The following is a 19,617-nucleotide window of genomic DNA, read 5'->3' as shown; positions in this document are numbered from 1 at the left end:
TCACGAAGAATTTTTTATTTTAAACTGTTCAGTTCCTATCGTAACTGGCGTCTATCTATCGATGTTCTAAAAGCGAATAAATTCTCCATTGTATGGAACTTTTTCTTTAAAGAAATTAGCAGGTAAAGATACAAACTGCTAATATCATCTGGAGAAATCTGTACTTTTCATTTTGTAATTACTCGTGGAAGAAATCACTTTATCTATCTTTGGATGGTCCAAGTCCCTTTAACGCGAAGTCTAATCTATTGCGAAAAGACATCGATGTGTCGTCAGATAGCGTAGCAGCTGGCTGCGTACCAATCGACTCATTCCTCTTAGGCAGCATCCAGCGCGTTAGCTTTGTTTGCGGGTAGATTAAACGGCGAAGACGAGCTAAGTCGCAATGTAAATTGGTTGTAAAGTGTATAATGATCGCTAATACTAAAATTAGTGACGAGTAAAACCGCTATTTTTTAATAAACTCGAAATACGTTCGAGTAACAAATGTAGTAGTTGCCGGACACGTGATCAGATTTTTCCGCAGTTAAGGTTCTGTGGAGTCAGCCCTATACTTTGTTTTGATGAATCAGCACGAACAATAGGGAGTGATGTTGAAGCCTGGCGTAATCCGTCGATGACAAATTAAAGGGCTAATCTCGCGTGTTCGATTAAACATTTATCACTAAAAATCTTAATTTTGATATTCGCGATTAGGTGTTCATAGAGATGCCGCGATTGGATCGCTAATATTTTTTCTGTAACGATAAATTCAAGAGTCAGCTTTAATCGCCAATGTTATCGAATCAATAATTGAAAAATACAGTATTTGCATATAAATAAACAATAAGAACAGTTTAAACGAAGTTGCGTTTGGGAAATTCATTTTATTGAGAGAATCTTAGAAATTCGTTGATAATACCTTCTAGAAAAGAAAGATCAAAATTTTAATTTCCATTAGCGAATAATTTAATCACTACTAGAAACTGTCCTTGTGATTCGTTGCCGATGGATTTGAGAGTCTCGAATGTCGTTCGTTTGTCTTTTATATCTCGTTCGTTTTTGGTGCGGGTCATCGTAAAAAAGTTTGATTAAATCTCCGATTCCCACAGGTAGATACCTCTGCTACCTTTTATTTATTCTATGACATAAGCAAACTGATATTATATAGATTTTTATGCATTCCAGTAATTAATTTAATAATCACTTCAATATTTTAATTCGTAATACCATCGATAGCGAATTTGGTTTCGTTCATTTTATAAAATTTTAATGTCGAATAAAAATGGAGAAGAAGGAAATATTAATCGAGGATGAAATACAATCAAAGAGTGAAAAGCATTCCGTTTAAAGAATTTCATACAGTTTATACCAGAGCCATGATACAATTTACGATTTACTAAAAAATCCAGGAACTGTACATGTAAATGAAAAAGTACGGACCGACTTGAAGCACTAACTTCTTATAGAATCTCTGCTATTTTAAGAGAAGTTTCGAATTCTTTCCCGATTGCATGTAAATAGTTAGATCATATTTATTAATCCTATCAAGTATAAAAAGACTTATTTACAGTTATCATAAAATATTCTTATCTTTATCGGAATTTTATTTAAAAATAATATTCTGCTAAATTACGAAGAGTTATCTTTACGGATGAAGAGAGATTCAATAATTGATCAAATTTATTTCGTATTATTTTCATAATTTGCGAAAGCAAGCGCACGTACTAAACTGATAAATGTACAGAGAAATCGTTATGATTCGGCCTGGGATTGGATGATTGAAGAGGTGCAATGAAATTTGTAAAAACACGATTTCCAACTGGAAAAAGGCCGAAATATAGAATTTTCAAACGAAAAATTGCATAGTCAAAGTTAGATCAATTTAACAGATGCAGGAATAAAAAAAATTCACGCTATTCGCTTGTGAAAAATTCGTATTCCCACGAGATTACGCAACCGTCCAACAGAATGGAAAATGCACAAATATATTTAAACCACACCGATAATATTATAATATTAATTTAGTTTAATGTTACAATAATATAATATTAATCGAATGTTGTAACTATTACACGTTTTCACGTTAAATAATAGAGCGTTAGAACATATTATTCTTCGTTCGAAGGAATTCCAAAATAGTTACAATTAAAGAATCGGTAAGATTTTCCACGGATTATATTTGCAGAAGAAAACATCCTATCGAGTGTTCTAAAAATTGAGACTTTAGTATTTGTTTGCTTGGTAGACATTAAAAATACTTATACTTTAAAATGACTTCTGCTTGTTTTCAATTCCGCAGTTGCTTGGAACTTCTGTGGCTGTGGATTTTATCACGAAGAGAGTGATTTATAGATTCTATTCGAAGCCAAGCAAATATATCTTTAAATTCTTCGATCCTAGATGGAACTTGATAGTAATAGTTATGATACACGAATAACTACAAAATGTAAATAAACAACTACGTCATCTACCTAGAATAAGTATTAATTTTCAAATTTCAAATATGAAGTAAAGAAACGATGAGATAATAAATTTTTTATTAAAACATGATACGCGTAATAACGTATTTCACGTTTTAATTATCGTCTCTAGACGTTATCCGAAAGAAAAAAAAATAATAACGTATATTGATTACTTCGAATGCGTCTACGATGTGAATCAGAAATGAACAAAATTTGTCTTTGCCTAGTTTTATCTTTAAGAGGTTAATAGGGAAAAAACATTCAGGTTTATTCGAAACACAAAAGTACGTTCTTCTGAAAGAAAGAATTCTGAAAAGCAGTAAAATTTTGTTTCGCTGATTTGTTACTATAGAGATAAAAAAAAAAAATGGTATTTATATTTCTTGTTTCGTCCCTTTTTTCCGTCGTACAATAGCGATTTATGCTCGTGCGAGCGAAAATAAATCATAATAGAAAAAAAAAAAAAAAAGAACTGCAGACACAGAGTATAAAAATGTGTAGAGTTAAAACATCAATGTATATCCTTCAAGCATACATTAAAGCTTACACTGAAAGGCATAAAACTGTCTATACTTGTTAATATATGATAGACCTTAGCGATTTGGCCAGCAAAACATGCTAGATATTTAAACCTCGTCTATCTTAAACGGTTCAAGACATTTATTTGTGTTATTTATTTCTTCGCTCCTGGACTTCGTTAAATATATAATACATTCTTGTTAGTTATGTTAAATTCGCTGTATCGTCAATTACAAAAATGTTCCACGACCCGGCGAAATATCTCGTTCCGTGGGAAGCGACTGAAACTATAAATTTGTTCAAGAACACAACGATATAAATTAAATAGCGCATGCGAAATATCACGTCTTGAAATACCACGCCTTATGCGTGGCCGGTTGTGTATTCTATTTGGAAGCTGCAAGTAATTATGTTTAATAACTTCCTTTAGACATTATCCCATCATACTAATCATATTTTCTATGTACTCTATGCCAATAACGGAGCGATAGCTCATTTGTATGGGAAACGCGTGTCTCTTACGCTACGTGAATAATTATTTCGTTGGGGAAAAAATGTCACCTTTTAAGTAAGCAAAAGAAAATTCTGAAACTTTCATGCATGCTCTGAAAACATAAAATGATGGAAATCCTTTCAAGGAAGGAAGAGAGAGTAGAAATAAAATGAAATTTATCGCGTTATGAAAACTATCTGAAACGAAATTTCGACAAACGTTTCTTTTCGATTAAACCCTTCACATATCATAAACGACGAACGTAAAAAAATATCGTTAACTACGTTAACGGTAAAACTAGGTCAATTAGATGAAAAAAAAAAGTTCACTCTTAAATTTCTTTCCTGAATTTTTATCTGTATCGAAAAAAGTTTCGAACATTTGAGTTAACGAACGCCTGTATAATGTAGTAGAAAGATAAATATTAAAATATTTCAGAACTTTCGTACATTTTTTGAAAGCCTATAAAAATAAAAAAGTCAGAGACGAGGTTAAGCGATCCAGTTTGCCCACAGAGTATAAAAAAATATGTCTGCCTGCGAAGGATTTAAAAACAAACGTAGCAAATACATAAACTCAAATGTAGGTATATGTGCACGGCGATAAAATGTTTTCAAAATGAATGAAATTACAAACTTCCAGAATTTCGCATGTTTCGGGTCACCTTTCTCTCGTTTTTATTTTTTGGGAACGGGACAACTAATACTTCCAGAATCAATAACATTATATCTGCAACGTTCGTATTTGCCAACTTCCGTTTTCTTTTTCTACCTTTTCGTCGTTTTCACCAAGTCGCGCGCATGAATATATACACACATATATATTAAACTGAAGCTTGCCTTAATATTTCGTTTCCTTGTTCTTTTACCGTAATCTTAACGACACTTTGTCCGTTTTCCTCTCTTTCTTCAAATATTACAAAATCGTCGCATAAAATACGAAAGCAATATTTGACATACATTGCATACTATAGAAATTTAATTTTCATCGAGTTATGACAAGAACGAGATGTGTATTTTGAGGAAAAGAGAAATTAGTAATAAAGAAATACGTAATGGGGTAACGAGACATTGAAATTTTACGAGGCAACCCTGAATCCTGAATTCAAATATGTGGCACCATCTAGAGACACAATCGAGAATAAGTACAGTCGATAACGTAAGTTTGCGACAGTATTGCAGACATCTACGTTATCCACTACTCTATAGAATCCGAACCATGATGGCGTTGCAAGAAAATGGACCAGGTATCGATTAAGTACCTTGTTCTTTCGAAATAAGACCTTTTTAAGATTTCGCAGATGCGCCAAGAATGAAAATCGGTGCAACTACCTTCCACTCCATGTACATACGTTTGGACGGATATTCCTCGAATACATTTACAAAGACAGGAGACGTTGTTAACGAAAAACAAATTCATTAAGTAATTAAAATAAACGTATAGAAAAATGTAAACAAATAACCTCACATATTTTTAACCGACATAGCTATAAATAAAATATAATTGGCACTAGAAAAAGATGTCTTTTTCTGTACTGAAAAGAGATGTATCGTGAAAGTAGAAATAGGAAGGTATAATTTGTTATGGGTTAAGGAAATTAGAAAACAAAATAAATACTTTATCTTCGTTGTGGTTCCTCTCATTCTGTTTGTACACGACAAATAAAAATGATAAATAATAGTATCTATAAATCTAAATAATCCTTGCATTTAATAAATATAAAGAAACCATATGCAACTATAAATATTAAAAGAAAAGAAGTTTCATTAAATTAGTATTTATTTCGTTTCGTTCAAGTTCAAAGGGAATTTTTGCTAAAAGTACTGCTCGTAACAAAGACTCGTTAGATCGGTCAAGTTACTCGAATCCAAGCGACGTAGAGTCAAGTTATAAAACTACTAGGAATAAGGATAACTTGAAAATATATCTCAAGTTTAACAAACTAACAAGTTGATACTGATAAAATGGTCTCGAATTCAGGTAACTCAACTAATCTGCATGAGGTGTAAGACAAAACAAAGTTAGGCATATCGAACATCCTACGGATACTAATTAATTTACTAAATATTGATAGACCGCGAATATTTATGCAAAAATAAATTGACATTAGGTGAACCTTCAGCGTTACTCAGTTTATTGCGTTTAACGAGTTTATAGTCGAGATTGGGAGTCGAGGCAACAACGATGAGATAAGGATAAAAAGAAAAACGCACGAAAGAAAGAGTAATTTACGCGTAAAAGCGACAGGCGATTCGACAAGCTTTTAAAAGATAGTTTTTACAATTTGAACTAAACGCGTAATCGGATCGAAACTCGGAGTCCCGTTTGTTTGACGGACGTACAAAGTGCAATGAAAGCGCTGCTTAAAATTACTTGTACGTCGTCTCAACAGGTAGGCCGATGGCGTACACTCTCCAAACTCCAAATCAGTTTCTGTGCGTCATCGCGTATGCCGGAAATCATGAAGTAATCGCGCGACTGTGACCAAGCTAGCGCTAAATACATCAGCTCGTAAAAAGCTTCGCACCTTGTGCACGCTACATTAGCGAGGATTCGCTGCGTCTCGTAATTATAAAACCACCTAAAAATTTGTTATTCTTACATAAGCTTTGAAATTTTACACTAATGAAAAATTACGCTATGAAAGTTAAAAATTCCGGAAATTTTGATCTAGATGATAAAAATTAATATTCTTTGACCACAGCGAACGCAAATAAAGTAACCGTAAATTTCTCCTCGTGAATTCAGCTTTTAATTACCGAGTTAATGAAAAACAGGTAACAACGGTTGCCGAGGGCAAAGGATTCATGAAATTAGTATCAATATCATACTAACGCGCTTCGTTTTGCTCTACCTTCCTTCAACACTATACTCTTTTTTTTTTTAACAAGCGTTTACTGTTATGCAGTTCAAGTCGTAAAAGCAATTTATGTTCAATCTTCGTCCGGATTTTGAAAAATTTGCTTCGAGATAGGTGAAATAAATAATAGTATTAATATAAAGTTTCAATCTTCTATATTTTTATCGTTTCTCTACATTTTACTTCTACATTCTATCGTTTGAATTAGAAAAATCACTTTTACGGTTTCGTGCTATTTTCGTAGTACTACTTTTCGTGTTCTTGCGAATCGAATCGACCTGTAAATTAATTACAGTGCAATATAACGAGGAAGAAGAAGAGGGGTGTATCACTTTGAAAATATTCCCTAAGCTGATCGGAAATTCGCTGGAACTGGATATTTTTAAACTTTTGTCCTTTGGATGTTAAACGCTGGTCTGATTGTGGCTCAACTTTGTTTCTACAACGTTCGTAATTTTCACGTGGCACGCTTGTTCTGTCAAAATAAAAATTTCATCGATGTGTAAAAATAAGAAAAAAAAATCCTTGTTGTAATATTATGACACTGAAAAATATTCAAACGGTCTTAACGATTACGCCTTAGGCTGAATTTAACAGGTACCTTCCATTTTAGGATATTCCATTTTATGTAAAGCGAGATAAAAATTTTCCTGCTACCTCGTTATTGCTGTAAATTCTTCAATTAAAGAGACGGAACATTATCAACTGAAAAGCGTAGCGATCATTCTCAATTTTCTCTACTGGGAACAACAGTTAAACGAATTTAATTTAGCATACGTAGCTCTCTACTTCCAACAAATTGTTCTTCAGAGTATCAAAACCGAAACGACTATCTACCCAGAGAAACGATACTTTCTTCTGACATTTTTTTTTACGGCTGTCAACATCAGCGAACATCAGCTCTCTATCGATACAACTTTTTGAGCGTTTCAATTTATAAAAGATGAAGCGGTGTCTCGATCGTAAACGATATCGGTGGTCGCTGTCTTCGCAGATATTACCTGCGGTCGACAATGTTTCTCAGTTTTTTGCGATACGATGTGACAGGAAAAGCCGAGAAAGGAAAATGTGGAAACACGATAAAAGGAAAAAAGAGAGTAACTTTTTCTTGTTTTTACCTTCTGGCCGCGTGTAAAAGTTGGTTCTAGCATTGCACGTAGCTGTAATGGATCAATAGTGGCGAACACAGTGACCGGATGGGCTGAATATAGATACGCGGAAGAAGTACAAGGTGAAGCATAATCATTTGTCGTTTCTACATTTTCCACCTGCGACCAAGCAGTCCGATTTGCTGCTCTTTCGTAATTCGCGTCTAACCGGTGGTTCTTAGTGACATTTTAGCGATCCAACCAGACAAAATTATACATTGCGCCAAGGAGATACGAACTTTTTATATTGGTCATTAGGTGGTATTGACAAAATCCGCAATCACATAGTTGCCAACCCAATAATTTCATGGATTTTCCAGTAACATACGACGCGATCTATATTCGACCAAACGTTGATACATATTTAATGTTTGTTAATAAAACGAAAAAAAAAAATAGATTTTTGAATAATGTCGCTGAAAGTAAAAGCAAGGCAGATAGAACGCAGATATATAGATTTATAATTATAGTGACTCATTTATAGAAAGTTATCAGGTTCAAATTGTATTTGCATAAACTTTTAAAAGGAAGAAGTCATCCGGTTATGTCATTTCACTATGAATATGAATTTTGAAATGACCGCGTATCGGGGTAAAATCCCGACCTATGATCAATTAGCAAACTGCTTGGTAGATGGGAAATTTAAGGAATGCTGGGAGTAACGATGGTTATTCCCACGGTTAACAAAAGAATGTAACTTGCAGATTCTAATACGTTTTATATGACACGTAAAGATTGTGTGTGGCAAATGCTCAAAAATATTTTCGCCAATCATTATTCGGTTCATTATCAAAATTGAATTTTTTCGTGCTATATTGCTGACATTTCACACTGTGCAGTGTTGTTACTCTCGTTGTTCCCGACACGCTAGGTACGTATTTTCGAAATAAAATAAAAAAAGACAGAAAGATCGTGGTAGTGAAATATCGATTACGTTGTCATACTTCATTTGGAGTGTTGAAGGGTATCACGTTAAATGATTGAAATAAATCTCTTGAAATATTTGCTGTTATATGACACAGACGAAGCTTGGAATTCATTCCATTTAATTATTCGTGTTCGGTACTGTGAAAATATATTTTATCACGATGATAATAGAGACAACAAAAGCTGCCTTAAATATTTCCTCTTTATACTTCAAGATGTTATTTTATTATGAAAGCAGCAGTCAAAAATAAGAATGAATGGAAGTTAATATACAGAATTTAATTATTTAATGTCTATAAGCCTTGTTTGTTACTATACTTTATTACTATATCGATTTACCTAAATGTTGATGTGGTCGTTTTAGCAGAGTTATATATTTATTGCAGTATGTATCGAATTAATTGGATTTAAGAGAGTAAGTATAAGTAATAATTATTCTGTGCAATTAGATTGTGAAATGATTAATTGATATACTGAAAGTTGTATACCTAATGAGAAATTATATCTACAGAGACCGACGTGTTTTAATCATACATTTTTGTAACTTAATCGCTGAATTTCTGAGAAACATACAAACTCATTTTTCTTGAAAGAGATAATTATTCTCTCGTGGATTCCTTATGAAAAGGCTTCGTGCACGAGTTTAGACACGCCCCGGAATATTTACACTGTCTATATTCATGTTTCTTTACTATAGACACATTACTTTTACGTCATGCAATTAGAAACATAATATTTTCTCCCCGAGTACTGATAAAATCACGAATTACTTAAAAGGGAAGTTCGGCGATTCGAAAATTCAAACAAATTTGACGGTGCAGAAATGTAGTCCATGCGATGATAACAACGGAACAGTTTTCTTTCTGCTGAAAAACGAGGTAAAACAAGCCCCAAAGAAATCTTGTCTTTTCATATTATCCTGAATATTTGAGAAATTATATGTGTAAGATACAGGAAAAAACTTACATTAAAAGTTGTAGTGTTCTTTATGATTTGTATTGCGGATACGAACAATTTTCAAAAATGAATGTTTTTCCCAAAAACTACCCCCTATTTTATTTTGTGTTGTCACACGTATGGATACTGTTCGAGCAGCTCCTTACGAATATATAAATGAGTTGAAACAACGTACAAGCGCTGCTCGATTATGCTCTTGTGTAGCTATTGCAGCTCATGTAAATTACTTATATTGATTAAATTATATCAACTATATTAAATTATAGACATAATTTGTTCTGTCTTTCTTATCCTGAAATATGCCGAATATAAATAAGTGTTACGGTTACGGTAGCATTTTCTCGCTAATATCCAACTAACAATAAGTAGAGAGAATGAGTTGTGTCTAAAAATAAGTCAGATATCACGTACATATCGTGGATTTATTGTATCGCGTAAATAAAGGGAGGGGGCGGCGAAAAAATACACTAAATATTGAACCTTTGAAAGATTGTAGGTGGAAATGGACTATGGGGAAGAAATTTCTTTTGAAAATTTTTCACATCCATGATATAGGCCATAAAAAAGAATACAATTTCGTATTTAACTTTCTTCTATATGTTATAAAGTTTCTTAGATATTCACGATAATATCAAAAATTAAGATTTCTTTATGATATGAGGGCGGAGTTTTCATTCTTAAGATCGTTTTTGAGCAGGAAAAAGAATTAGTCCGTTATTAGCATCACATAAATTACATTTATGAAAGGTTGCAAAATTTGTTGAGTTTTCAAATTGCCGAACTTCACCTGTTAGTCTTATTTATTTATTATTCATTACATACAGAAAAACTGGCAATTTTCGACTGCTACAAATTAATAACAGAAATAACCAATCGTGAAAAGAAATACCTATTTGTTGTACGTTCCACGAAGACACATTTTTAATTCGACGTGTTATATTAACCGTTTAAAGTTTTTATGGAGCAGACGTGTTTGAAATTTTTACGATGATATACGCACGAGACCGCATATACATTGCATGTTTACCCAATAAACAACCTTGTAATGCAAGAGATAAAGCAGTCTTCCTCCACCATATCGCCTTCCCATTCAAGAAAAAGGTCAAGGTGGTAGATATAAATAATTATAAAAATAATTTATTGCAAGCTACCTGTTTTAACGGAACACGTGCAGCAAATGTTGGGTAAAGGACGACACAGCTCGTCGTAACCAACAGCAATCGAACATTTAATCACGTTATTACGATAGCATCGTAACGATACTCCACGACCAAAAATCTTGATTCTATTACGTTGATTCAAAATTCACATGGCGAATATTAGCGCACTAAGTAGAGCTACATAATGAGAGCTACAAAACAGATTTATCGCGGACTTCCTCAAATCCATCTTGTCAAATATCAAGACCGCAAAGATTATTATTATTCACACAGCTTGCTTCCATTGCTTCCTTCTTCTATGAAAGAAAAGTGAAAGAAAACTCTTTCCTCAAAATTGTTGTATTTCGATCGATGGTAGATACACCATATGTATTTCAATTATAAAATTACAGATGAGAAACGAATTGCAATAGTTTTGCTTTCTATAAACTTAGCTAGAAATTTCCTGCTTTAGATATTCGAATATCTTTACGAGCCACTGCATGTTATTTGCAAAGAAATTATACAAACGGTTAGAAGCCGAATGATTAATTGGAAACGCGTTAGCAGTCTTCTGCAACATTTCCCAATTCTATCTTACATTCAGGATGAACTCACGCGAAAAGATATGCATTGTACTAGGTCGGGTGCGTGGCATTTAGGTGCAACCACGGCACAATTTCTTTAGACACACGCGCGCACCCACGCACACACACACACACTCACTTAAAATTATCCGTTCTTAATTAGAGAGTTAGTTATACCTATTCACTCAACGATTCTTCAATTAATGAGAACGAATAGGTTCTCTTCTTTTCCAGTGTGGTCGAGGGTGTGGTCTATGTTCTTTGTGCGCTTTATCTTTATCAGTCGAGATGCGGAGATTCATTCACTTCGTCGTCACTTTAATATTGTCGTTAGATATCGTAACTACCTCATTTTTTTTTCTTTTTTTTTCTTTTTTTTTTTTTTTGGTTTCGTTACGGATAAAGAAGAAGAGCAGTGTAAACGATAGAAGTTTTGAAATTACCTAATACGTGTATTCTTAAACCAAGTTTTCTTTGGTGACTTTATTAAATTACAAACTTAAGTTTAAAGTGTAAATATATATATATATATATATTTATATATGTAAATTCTATGGATTTCAAACTATCCGGCAAGCGACATTTTTAATTTTGTTTTGTTTTACCGGCAGTCATTTGCTGAATAGAATAGATTACGAGAGAAGAACAATTCTCAATTTTCCAGGTAAAATTTGTAGTAGATTTGTTACTAACTGTTATCGTATTTAATTTAATTGTTCCCAAAATAAACTCGATCTTCCAGAATCGATCGTCTGATTTACCTCAAGGATTAACGTTATTACAATACATATATATAATGCTGTTTCCTCATCTGCCATGTAAAACTGGAAAAATGAAAGTAGTTTATAAAAATAGAATATGAAATATTCTAATAAGATTCGCAGAAGCATTCGAATACTTTTGCCAGCCACGTTATACGCATATAAAATACGTTCCAACTTTAATAATCGTGTTAAAATAACTTTCGCGAATCGCTGTGGACAATAGCCGTAAAGAATATTACATAAAAGATTAAAAAGATTAAAAACTTTCAATGGGAGCAGCAATGAAAATATGGTCTAGGTAGGTAGGACACCGTGCAAAATAGTGCCAAGACAGTTGATCTATAGATTTGGTGAAGAGGATTGTGTAACCAGCAATCGCACAATATATCGTCACTTGGCTCGTTACCATCTCTTCATTGCTTGCTCTTTTAAAATGCGCGAGATGCAAAGAAGCGATTCTTGAAAGTTTCTCGCGATAATTACAATCGTTTTGATGCGAGACTGCGCTTGTTGCAGATTCGTATTTTTAATCATGCGTCGTTTTATAAATAGACTGCGGATGTTTACGCAAATTAGTATTTTTGTAAATGCTAAACTAGAGAAATGGAACCACAACGCGGAGATTTATTCCACGTGTTAAACATCGAATACATACTGCGCTTTTCACATTTTACGCAATACTTTGTATTTTATACAATTTTTGTCTATCATGTGTATTTTATTTAAACTTTTCACAAACCCATAGACATCCGCAGCCTGTTCGCGAATATCTTTATTTTTCAAGAATTTCGTTAGTGATCAGCGAAAAGTAACAATTTAGTTGGTCTTCCCGCAAAAAAATACTTATCTTGGAATTTTTATAATCTCTATTCATGTTTGTTAAATAAAATAGATTATCGAGATATGTGTAATTTTGTATACTACATTAGATTAGCCGCGTAGTAGTGACACACATATATGAGTATGAGTGTGCGGAAGTATGTGCGTGCACAGCGTCTCGAAAAACAGATGAATGCAACTGTTCCGTTAGTAGTGTGGTATAGGCGATGGTGAGACAAAGAAAGTGCTGAGACGCGTGCAAATGTATATCGACGAATATCTTGTAAATCACATATTAAATAAATCTGAAACTATTTTGATATCACTTCTAAGTGAAATCCAAGTGTTTCTATACATTTATTTCGGCAATTAAGATCCACAATTCTTAACATAGATATATGGCGAAATTTTTGACACGAAAAGATATTTAACCGGCGAAAATATCTTTCTTCGTTGAAAGAAACTTTTCATCAAAAATATCAAGATAAAAACAACGTGTAAGGTACATAAATTCTCGTTAACCAGTATGGGAACCTTTAATTTCATTAATCTTTGTAATAACTGGTTCCAACTTTTTAATTTGTGACTATTTGAAATATATTTCAACCAAATAATTAAGATTACGAAAGAAAGAGAAAGCAATTAATGATATAAAATGTTCAAACTCTGATATATTTCACGTCAGTTACAGGAGTAAATGCATCTATATTCGGTTCGCAAAATTAGCACACAATGAGGTCCAAATTTATTAAGTATTCTCCCTTCTTAGAACACCGTACAGTACGTAGTTCCTCTTTTAGATACAGGCCTAGACACTCTAAAGACAGTGCAATCGCAATAAATTGTTATTTATAGAGCAAAGAAATTCTTCGTTTCCGTAACTATACTAATGCATCTTTTGACGCAATTTTAACGTCCAATAAAAACGCGATAACAAAATAATATCAAGCAAGTCCTTGAAACTTCCTGTCATAACCATAATGTTAGAAAATAGAATTCAACGATCCTGTAAATTAAACAAGAAAAAGGAATCATAGCTGTCGTTGGATTAATGAATATACTTAATAAAGATGTCTATTTCAAGCTCTGTTCGTTTCTCAATTGATGATATCTATGATGATCTCACACGTGGGTAAATTTGGATACAAATGAAAAAAAATATGCAATGATACGCCTACACCTCAATATTCCATCTCGAGTGTTCTGTGTGAGTCATGTGCAAGTTTTTATTGTTTAATGCGTTCAGTTTCTGAAATTAGTTCTGCTACTAATTCGTCAACAAATCTCTACGTTTGCATAATAAACAGACTGCGGAAAAACTATGCGCAAGACGCAATGAATAACGTTGTTAAAAGAGACACAATCCATCTTGCTTTATCAACTTTGATAATTATGATAAGATTTTTATATAAAAGAAAAAGGTCATAAAAGACAGTGGCTGGATATTTCTTAAATGTAACGGCCCATAGATCTATTATTATTAATACATATTTTTATAATTACTCCATCTTTCAACACCATAACTTCGTCGCTTAAAAGTTTTACAGGAATACGCTGAAGAGACTACGCTTAGGAATACGTGTAGGCTCTTGAATTAAGAATATTCAAGAAACAATTCATTTTCAGAGTGAACAACGATCTGAAGATAATTTTTCCAAATGCTTTGCATTTCATGTATGCAATACTAATTAGATACTATACTCGACATGTGTCGAAGCATATTAATTTTTTTCGCTATATCCATCTGAATTATTGTTACAAAATGCACGTTTCATATTTTTTCAAAGCTACTTTATTACTGCACCATCGGCGCTGTTTGAAGATTTGAGTAATCCCGTCTAAACGCAAACAGAAGTTAAGAAATGTTCTCTGAAGCGCATCCAGCAAGGCTCGAGTTCAATTCTACGAACTGATATCAACAACCCGCTAATCTAACCATCCGAAAACATAATAGAGATACGCTGTATCGCTTTTCGACAATTATAACGATAACAAACGGTGTAATTTGAAAAGTGCTCTCACGAATGATTAACTAACTCTATCGCGATGCCCCAATTTTTACATTAATCCTGATCTCATTTTAGCAGACAAATTCTTAGGCATCGAGAATGACCAAAACGACACAGCAGGATTACAGTGCGATTATTGAAAGTACAAAAAATGTTATATTCTTAGTATCAGATATGAAAGGTGATATGTGCGTTTGAGATGGGAGTGTGGGTTTTTGGATATGGTGAGTACTGTGGCAGTTGTATGGGAATGAATGCGAGTTGGAAATGTGTAAGCCAAGTCCTTGTCTCCGGGCTGCGAAGCCAGAAAGTAAATAAACATATACACATATACAAAAAAAGGTTGTGCATCGAAGTTGCCTTATTTTATACGAGAAACTTACTGAAACGTTTAAATTGTTTTTTATCGATATTTCCAGAGATTCCAATATTAACGTAATCTTTTGAATTGCGCAGTAGATGCTTAAACCGGATATACTCTAGACAAATTTGATATTTGCGGATTCGATTGGCCAACCGAAACGAAAAGCCAGTAGTGAAGATTTAATGCGTAATATTTCTTACACTGTAATATTTCTTTAGCGTGTAGGAAATTCAGAAAGAGTATAAATGATCGGGCCAAAAACAGCCGACCACGACTGATACCAGTATGTATTCTCTAATTATTCGATGTAATCTACAGAATGCGTCAACCGAGTATGTCAGGGCCGAAAAGCAGAAAATAGGTGCTTCAAAGGTATACACATATATATATAATCTAGACCGAATTCTAGCAACAAATATGTATAAAATCAACCATAATTATACTGATGCACTACAGAAAGTTCGACGAGAAAACAATAGCTGTCGGATTAAGAGAATTTACGCGTTTCCATTGATTGATAGTTGTTCAAATTTAGAATTTAAATAACCAGTAGAATCTGTTCTAATACTAATATTGTAACACCGTTTTGTCCTAATATTTAGACAACGAATTTAAAGATAGATTTTTAGATTTAAAAATATAACCGTAAAAAAACAATGTTTGAATATTAGTTCATATCGTGAATTGAACCTTTAAATGTCCATTAAATTAGGTTAAATATTAAATTATTAAAAAATGCACAAACATCCGCAGTCTAACTATTGCATTGAATTAAGATTTATTTAATACAGTTACGAATTTAGTGCAAAAATGAATCCCCAAAAGATAATAAATATGCTGTTTCAATCGTGGGAAATAATCGAATTCAATAACACGTGTTAATGTAAACTTATAACACGCGTTATACATTCAAGTAACTGTGTATGCTTGCATACTTTACATGCTGAAGCTGCGCTTTATTATCTACGTATATACATATATGTCTGCTTTTTTCAAATCAATATTCATCAATGTTCCTGAACGTGGTTGTCTAGTTAATTAAAACTAATTATAAATGAGTATATTAAAATGAAGAACGTAAGCACCACAAACTTTTTTCAAACATTTTGTGCAAGAAAATTGTAATTTATTACTTTATATATATATATACATATAAAATTCGTTCGGTAGATTTTATGCTAATAAGTAAGATGATGAAATCTATATCACAGTACAATGGATGTTACAGTGTTTGATTTATGCATATGATATTACTTAAATGTAAAATAAATTAGTAACGAATTACGCAATAAGCAATAGATGTCCAATATCTATAAATATATATACACAGATTTTAGCTATGAATATATCACAATTTAATAACATGCGATAAATAAAGTGGTCGATTTTGAATAAACTAATAACAATTTAATTTCTCTTATTATCGATTATGTAAAATATCGCGTGTGTATAAAATTTAAAAATGTTGAACAAATAAAAATGGAATCGCATTTAGCAGGACGCAAACTGAGCAAAATTTAATGAATCATGTCCTTCCCACGATTAAGTATTTCGAATATCAAGAAGAACCGGAAGCGATTATCTGAGTATGCCGAAATAAAAGTAGTATACTACGTATTTGCATTAACAAGCAATTCATAGAATTCCTTAATTTTCGACGTAAATAATTAAGAACGTCACTAGTTTCTAAATAAAATAATGAAGAAGTTTCATGGCGCTGATATTCAAAATACAGTGGGATGTTAAATGATATCGAAGAACGATACAATAGAAAGCATTTGTCATAAAAATTTTGATGACTGAACGATGACAGGGGAAAAACGATACAGAAAAAGTTATATTAACTTACCAAATGCCGTTCCCAAGTGAATTGTTCGGTACGTAGTGGGCCGCAACACCATGCTGTCCACTCAGCATGGTGAGATGTGTCAAAAACACAAACGACGAGTCTTCTTTCTTGACGTTTAAACACGCGCGACACTCAACCAATGTCCCGTTCGAAAAGAAAAGATAAGCGACAATTCTAAACATTTCATGAATATACACGCATCGACAACAGCATCCATACACCTGGCACGTACACGCATACATGTAGCCTCGCTGAGAAAAACGTACACACATCAAGCATACAATCGCAAAACATACATGATGTTACATGCACATACATCGTCAGGTTAAACGAAACGAGCGTCGGATTCCCATTTAAGGTGATATGCGTTTGAATTTGATTCAAGGAATGAAAAAGCCGAGGTAACCTATGCCTGCATTGGAACGATACTGCGGCCAAACTATATACTTTAGCGGCCCAATTGTACGAGAAAAACGATTTTCACGAAAACCCGGTTTCCTGACACAAACTGATCTATTCGATGAAGAAAGCTGATACAAGAACAAAATGTCATTTCGTCCTACTAACCTATGCGTTGTACGTCAACCGGTTGTCGCAATTACTCAACGAGTTCAAAACATTTCCGCGATACTGACTCGTGCAGATATCACGACGGCTGCCATATTGAAATCTCATTCCGTAAGCCATCGACAAAACGATAGTGAAAGAGAGACGATCGCGTAAAATTTACTAGATGCGCAAAATTCGATCGATACTCGCGACCTCTTAAGGCGTAGCGTGGTATTCTGCTACGCCGTCAGTATTATCGCAAGATTACATTATATATCTTTCTTTCCTTCTATTATATGTATTTTCTTTCTCTTATAGTATTTTTAGATAATAAATACTTTCTGTAAATGAAATATTTTGAATATAAATTTTTAAGAACTTTGTACGTCGGTATTGTTACTCTATTATCAAAAATCATTACTAATCGATAATGCAACTCTCCTGTTTGCACTGTCCCAAAAATGATCAAAACTTGTTTCTTTATACTCCTATTTTATCCATGTTTAAACGAACTGGTCGATTTTTCCCGCGATTTTAACTTAAAGTTTAAAGATGGGAGTTGAGAATACTGTCGGTGAACCTATGAATGTTGAAGCTGTGCCATCGACGAGTGGTTATAGTGTAAAAAATAAAGAAAAAGATAAGAAATCAGGCAATTTGCCATGGTATGTTACTATAAATAAATATGTAATTTCGAAATTAACAAATTTTGAGGTTATGTTTTTATTCCATAATTGATTTATATATTTATAGAGTAATAGAAAAGGAAGTTAAAATGTAAACAAAGTAATTTAATAAATGAAGGTCATTAATTGTTTAGGATTGAAAAGTATCGACCACAAATATTTTCTGACATTGTTGGTAATGAAGACACAGTATCCAGATTATCGGTATTTGCTGAACATGGGAACTGTCCTAATATTATCATTGCTGGTCCACCGGGAGTTGGTAAAACTACAACTATATTATGTTTGGCACGTATTTTATTAGGACCAGTGTTTAAGGAAGCAGTATTAGAATTAAATGCGTCAAATGAGAGAGGAATAGATGTTGTCAGAAATAAAATTAAAATGTTTGCCCAAAAGAGGGTAAGTATTTTTTCTATGTTTGATACCATATTCATATATTCCTTTTAAATTTTCTTCGTCAAACATTTATTCCATGTTTACTTAGGTAAATTTGGCAAAAGGAAAGCACAAAATAATAATTCTGGATGAAGCTGATAGCATGACTGATGGTGCGCAACAAGCATTACGTAGGACAATGGAGATATATAGCAATACAACTAGGTTTGCACTAGCTTGTAATACAAGTGAAAAAATTATCGAGCCAATACAGTCACGCTGTGCCATGTTAAGATATGGAAAATTATCAGATGCGCAAATTTTAGCAAAGATTATTGAAGTTTGTCAGAAAGAAGATGTACGATCAATCTTTAACAAATTGTTACATTTTTATTTGAATATTTGAATGAAAATGTATTGCAATAACATTATATATATAATGAATTAACTAGGTTTCACATACAGATGATGGTTTAGAAGCAATAGTATTTACTGCACAGGGTGATATGAGACAGGCTCTAAATAATTTACAATCAACTTATAATGGTTTTGGACATGTAAACAGTGAGAATGTTTTTAAAGTTTGTGACGAACCACATCCGTTACTTGTTAAAGAAATGTTGGAATTATGTGCACAGGGTAAAATTTCCAAAGCATATGGGGTAAGATATTATGCTATTTTAAAAACTTCTATTTAACATAGCATAAGAATATAAAATGCGCCTTTTGATAAATGTTTATAGATAATGGAACATTTATGGAAAATGGGATATTCTGCAGAAGATTTGATCAGTAATATATTCAGAGTTTGTACAAATCTATCCATCGAAGAGCCATTAAAATTAGATTTTATAAAAGTAAGTCAAAATACATTTATATTGTCTATGAATGTGTAATGAATATTTTATAATCAACATAGATATGAAAATACAAATTTGGAACTATCATTTTAGGAGATTGGAATAACTCATCTAGGAATAGTGGATGGAATTAATAGTTTACTACAAATGAACAGTCTTCTTGCTAGACTTTGTCAAAAAACTATGCAGAAGTAAGAATGAATTCTACAATAAGAACATGTAATTTAAGAAAATAAAACTATTTATATATTTCTATTACATAATA

General features: G+C 32.8%; 3 protein-coding genes across 7 annotated transcripts in view; 1 reads left to right on the top strand and 2 right to left on the bottom strand.

Annotated features, from left to right (window-relative positions):
- The window catches only part of LOC122566342 (neuronal calcium sensor 2), a 70,634-nt gene extending 53,071 nt beyond the window's left edge, over positions 1 to 17,563 (bottom strand). For 2 of the 4 annotated variants that reach the window (XM_043723456.1, XM_043723460.1), the window contains exon 1: positions 16,880 to 17,520. The gene's annotated coding sequence lies outside the window, so the exon portion shown is untranslated. Of the gene's footprint in view, positions 1 to 16,879 lie in introns of all 4 variants that reach the window. The other 2 variants (XM_043723462.1, XM_043723461.1) reach the window with 2 other exon arrangements.
- The window catches only part of LOC122566343 (neurocalcin homolog), a 76,447-nt gene extending 58,861 nt beyond the window's left edge, over positions 1 to 17,586 (bottom strand). Inside the window, exon 1 of the mRNA XM_043723463.1 lies at positions 17,447 to 17,586. The gene's annotated coding sequence lies outside the window, so the exon portion shown is untranslated. The remainder of the gene's footprint in view (positions 1 to 17,446) is intronic.
- A 179-nt stretch (positions 17,587 to 17,765) lies between these two features.
- Positions 17,766 to 19,617, top strand: LOC122566341 (replication factor C subunit 2). 2 transcript variants are annotated; one of them, XM_043723453.1, is made up of 6 exons: positions 17,766 to 18,093; positions 18,249 to 18,516; positions 18,602 to 18,850; positions 18,945 to 19,154; positions 19,236 to 19,349; positions 19,446 to 19,617. In XM_043723453.1, exons 1-6 carry the CDS (start codon positions 17,981 to 17,983, stop codon positions 19,545 to 19,547), a joined length of 1,056 nt encoding a protein of 351 aa, XP_043579388.1. In that variant the 5' UTR covers positions 17,766 to 17,980; the 3' UTR covers positions 19,548 to 19,617. The 2 variants fall into 2 exon arrangements, with proteins under 2 accessions (XP_043579388.1, XP_043579389.1); XM_043723454.1 differs by having other exon boundaries at positions 17,969 to 18,093; positions 18,182 to 18,516.

This window comes from Bombus pyrosoma, linkage group LG3 (genome assembly GCF_014825855.1).
Source record: "Bombus pyrosoma isolate SC7728 linkage group LG3, ASM1482585v1, whole genome shotgun sequence".
Classification (NCBI taxonomy): domain Eukaryota; kingdom Metazoa; phylum Arthropoda; class Insecta; order Hymenoptera; family Apidae; genus Bombus; species Bombus pyrosoma.
This window is presented reverse-complemented; position numbering and strand designations above follow the sequence as displayed.

Bases quoted from the DNA above. Each gene is read 5' to 3' on its own strand.
- LOC122566341 (XM_043723453.1), top strand. From the start codon at position 17,981: ATGGGAGTTGAGAATACTGTCGGTGAACCTATGAATGTTGAAGCTGTG. The intron at 18,094-18,248 runs GTATGTTACTAT...TTAATTGTTTAG, and splicing joins AAATCAGGCAATTTGCCATG to GATTGAAAAGTATCGACCAC. The intron at 18,851-18,944 runs GTACGATCAATC...TGAATTAACTAG, and splicing joins AAGTTTGTCAGAAAGAAGAT to GTTTCACATACAGATGATGG.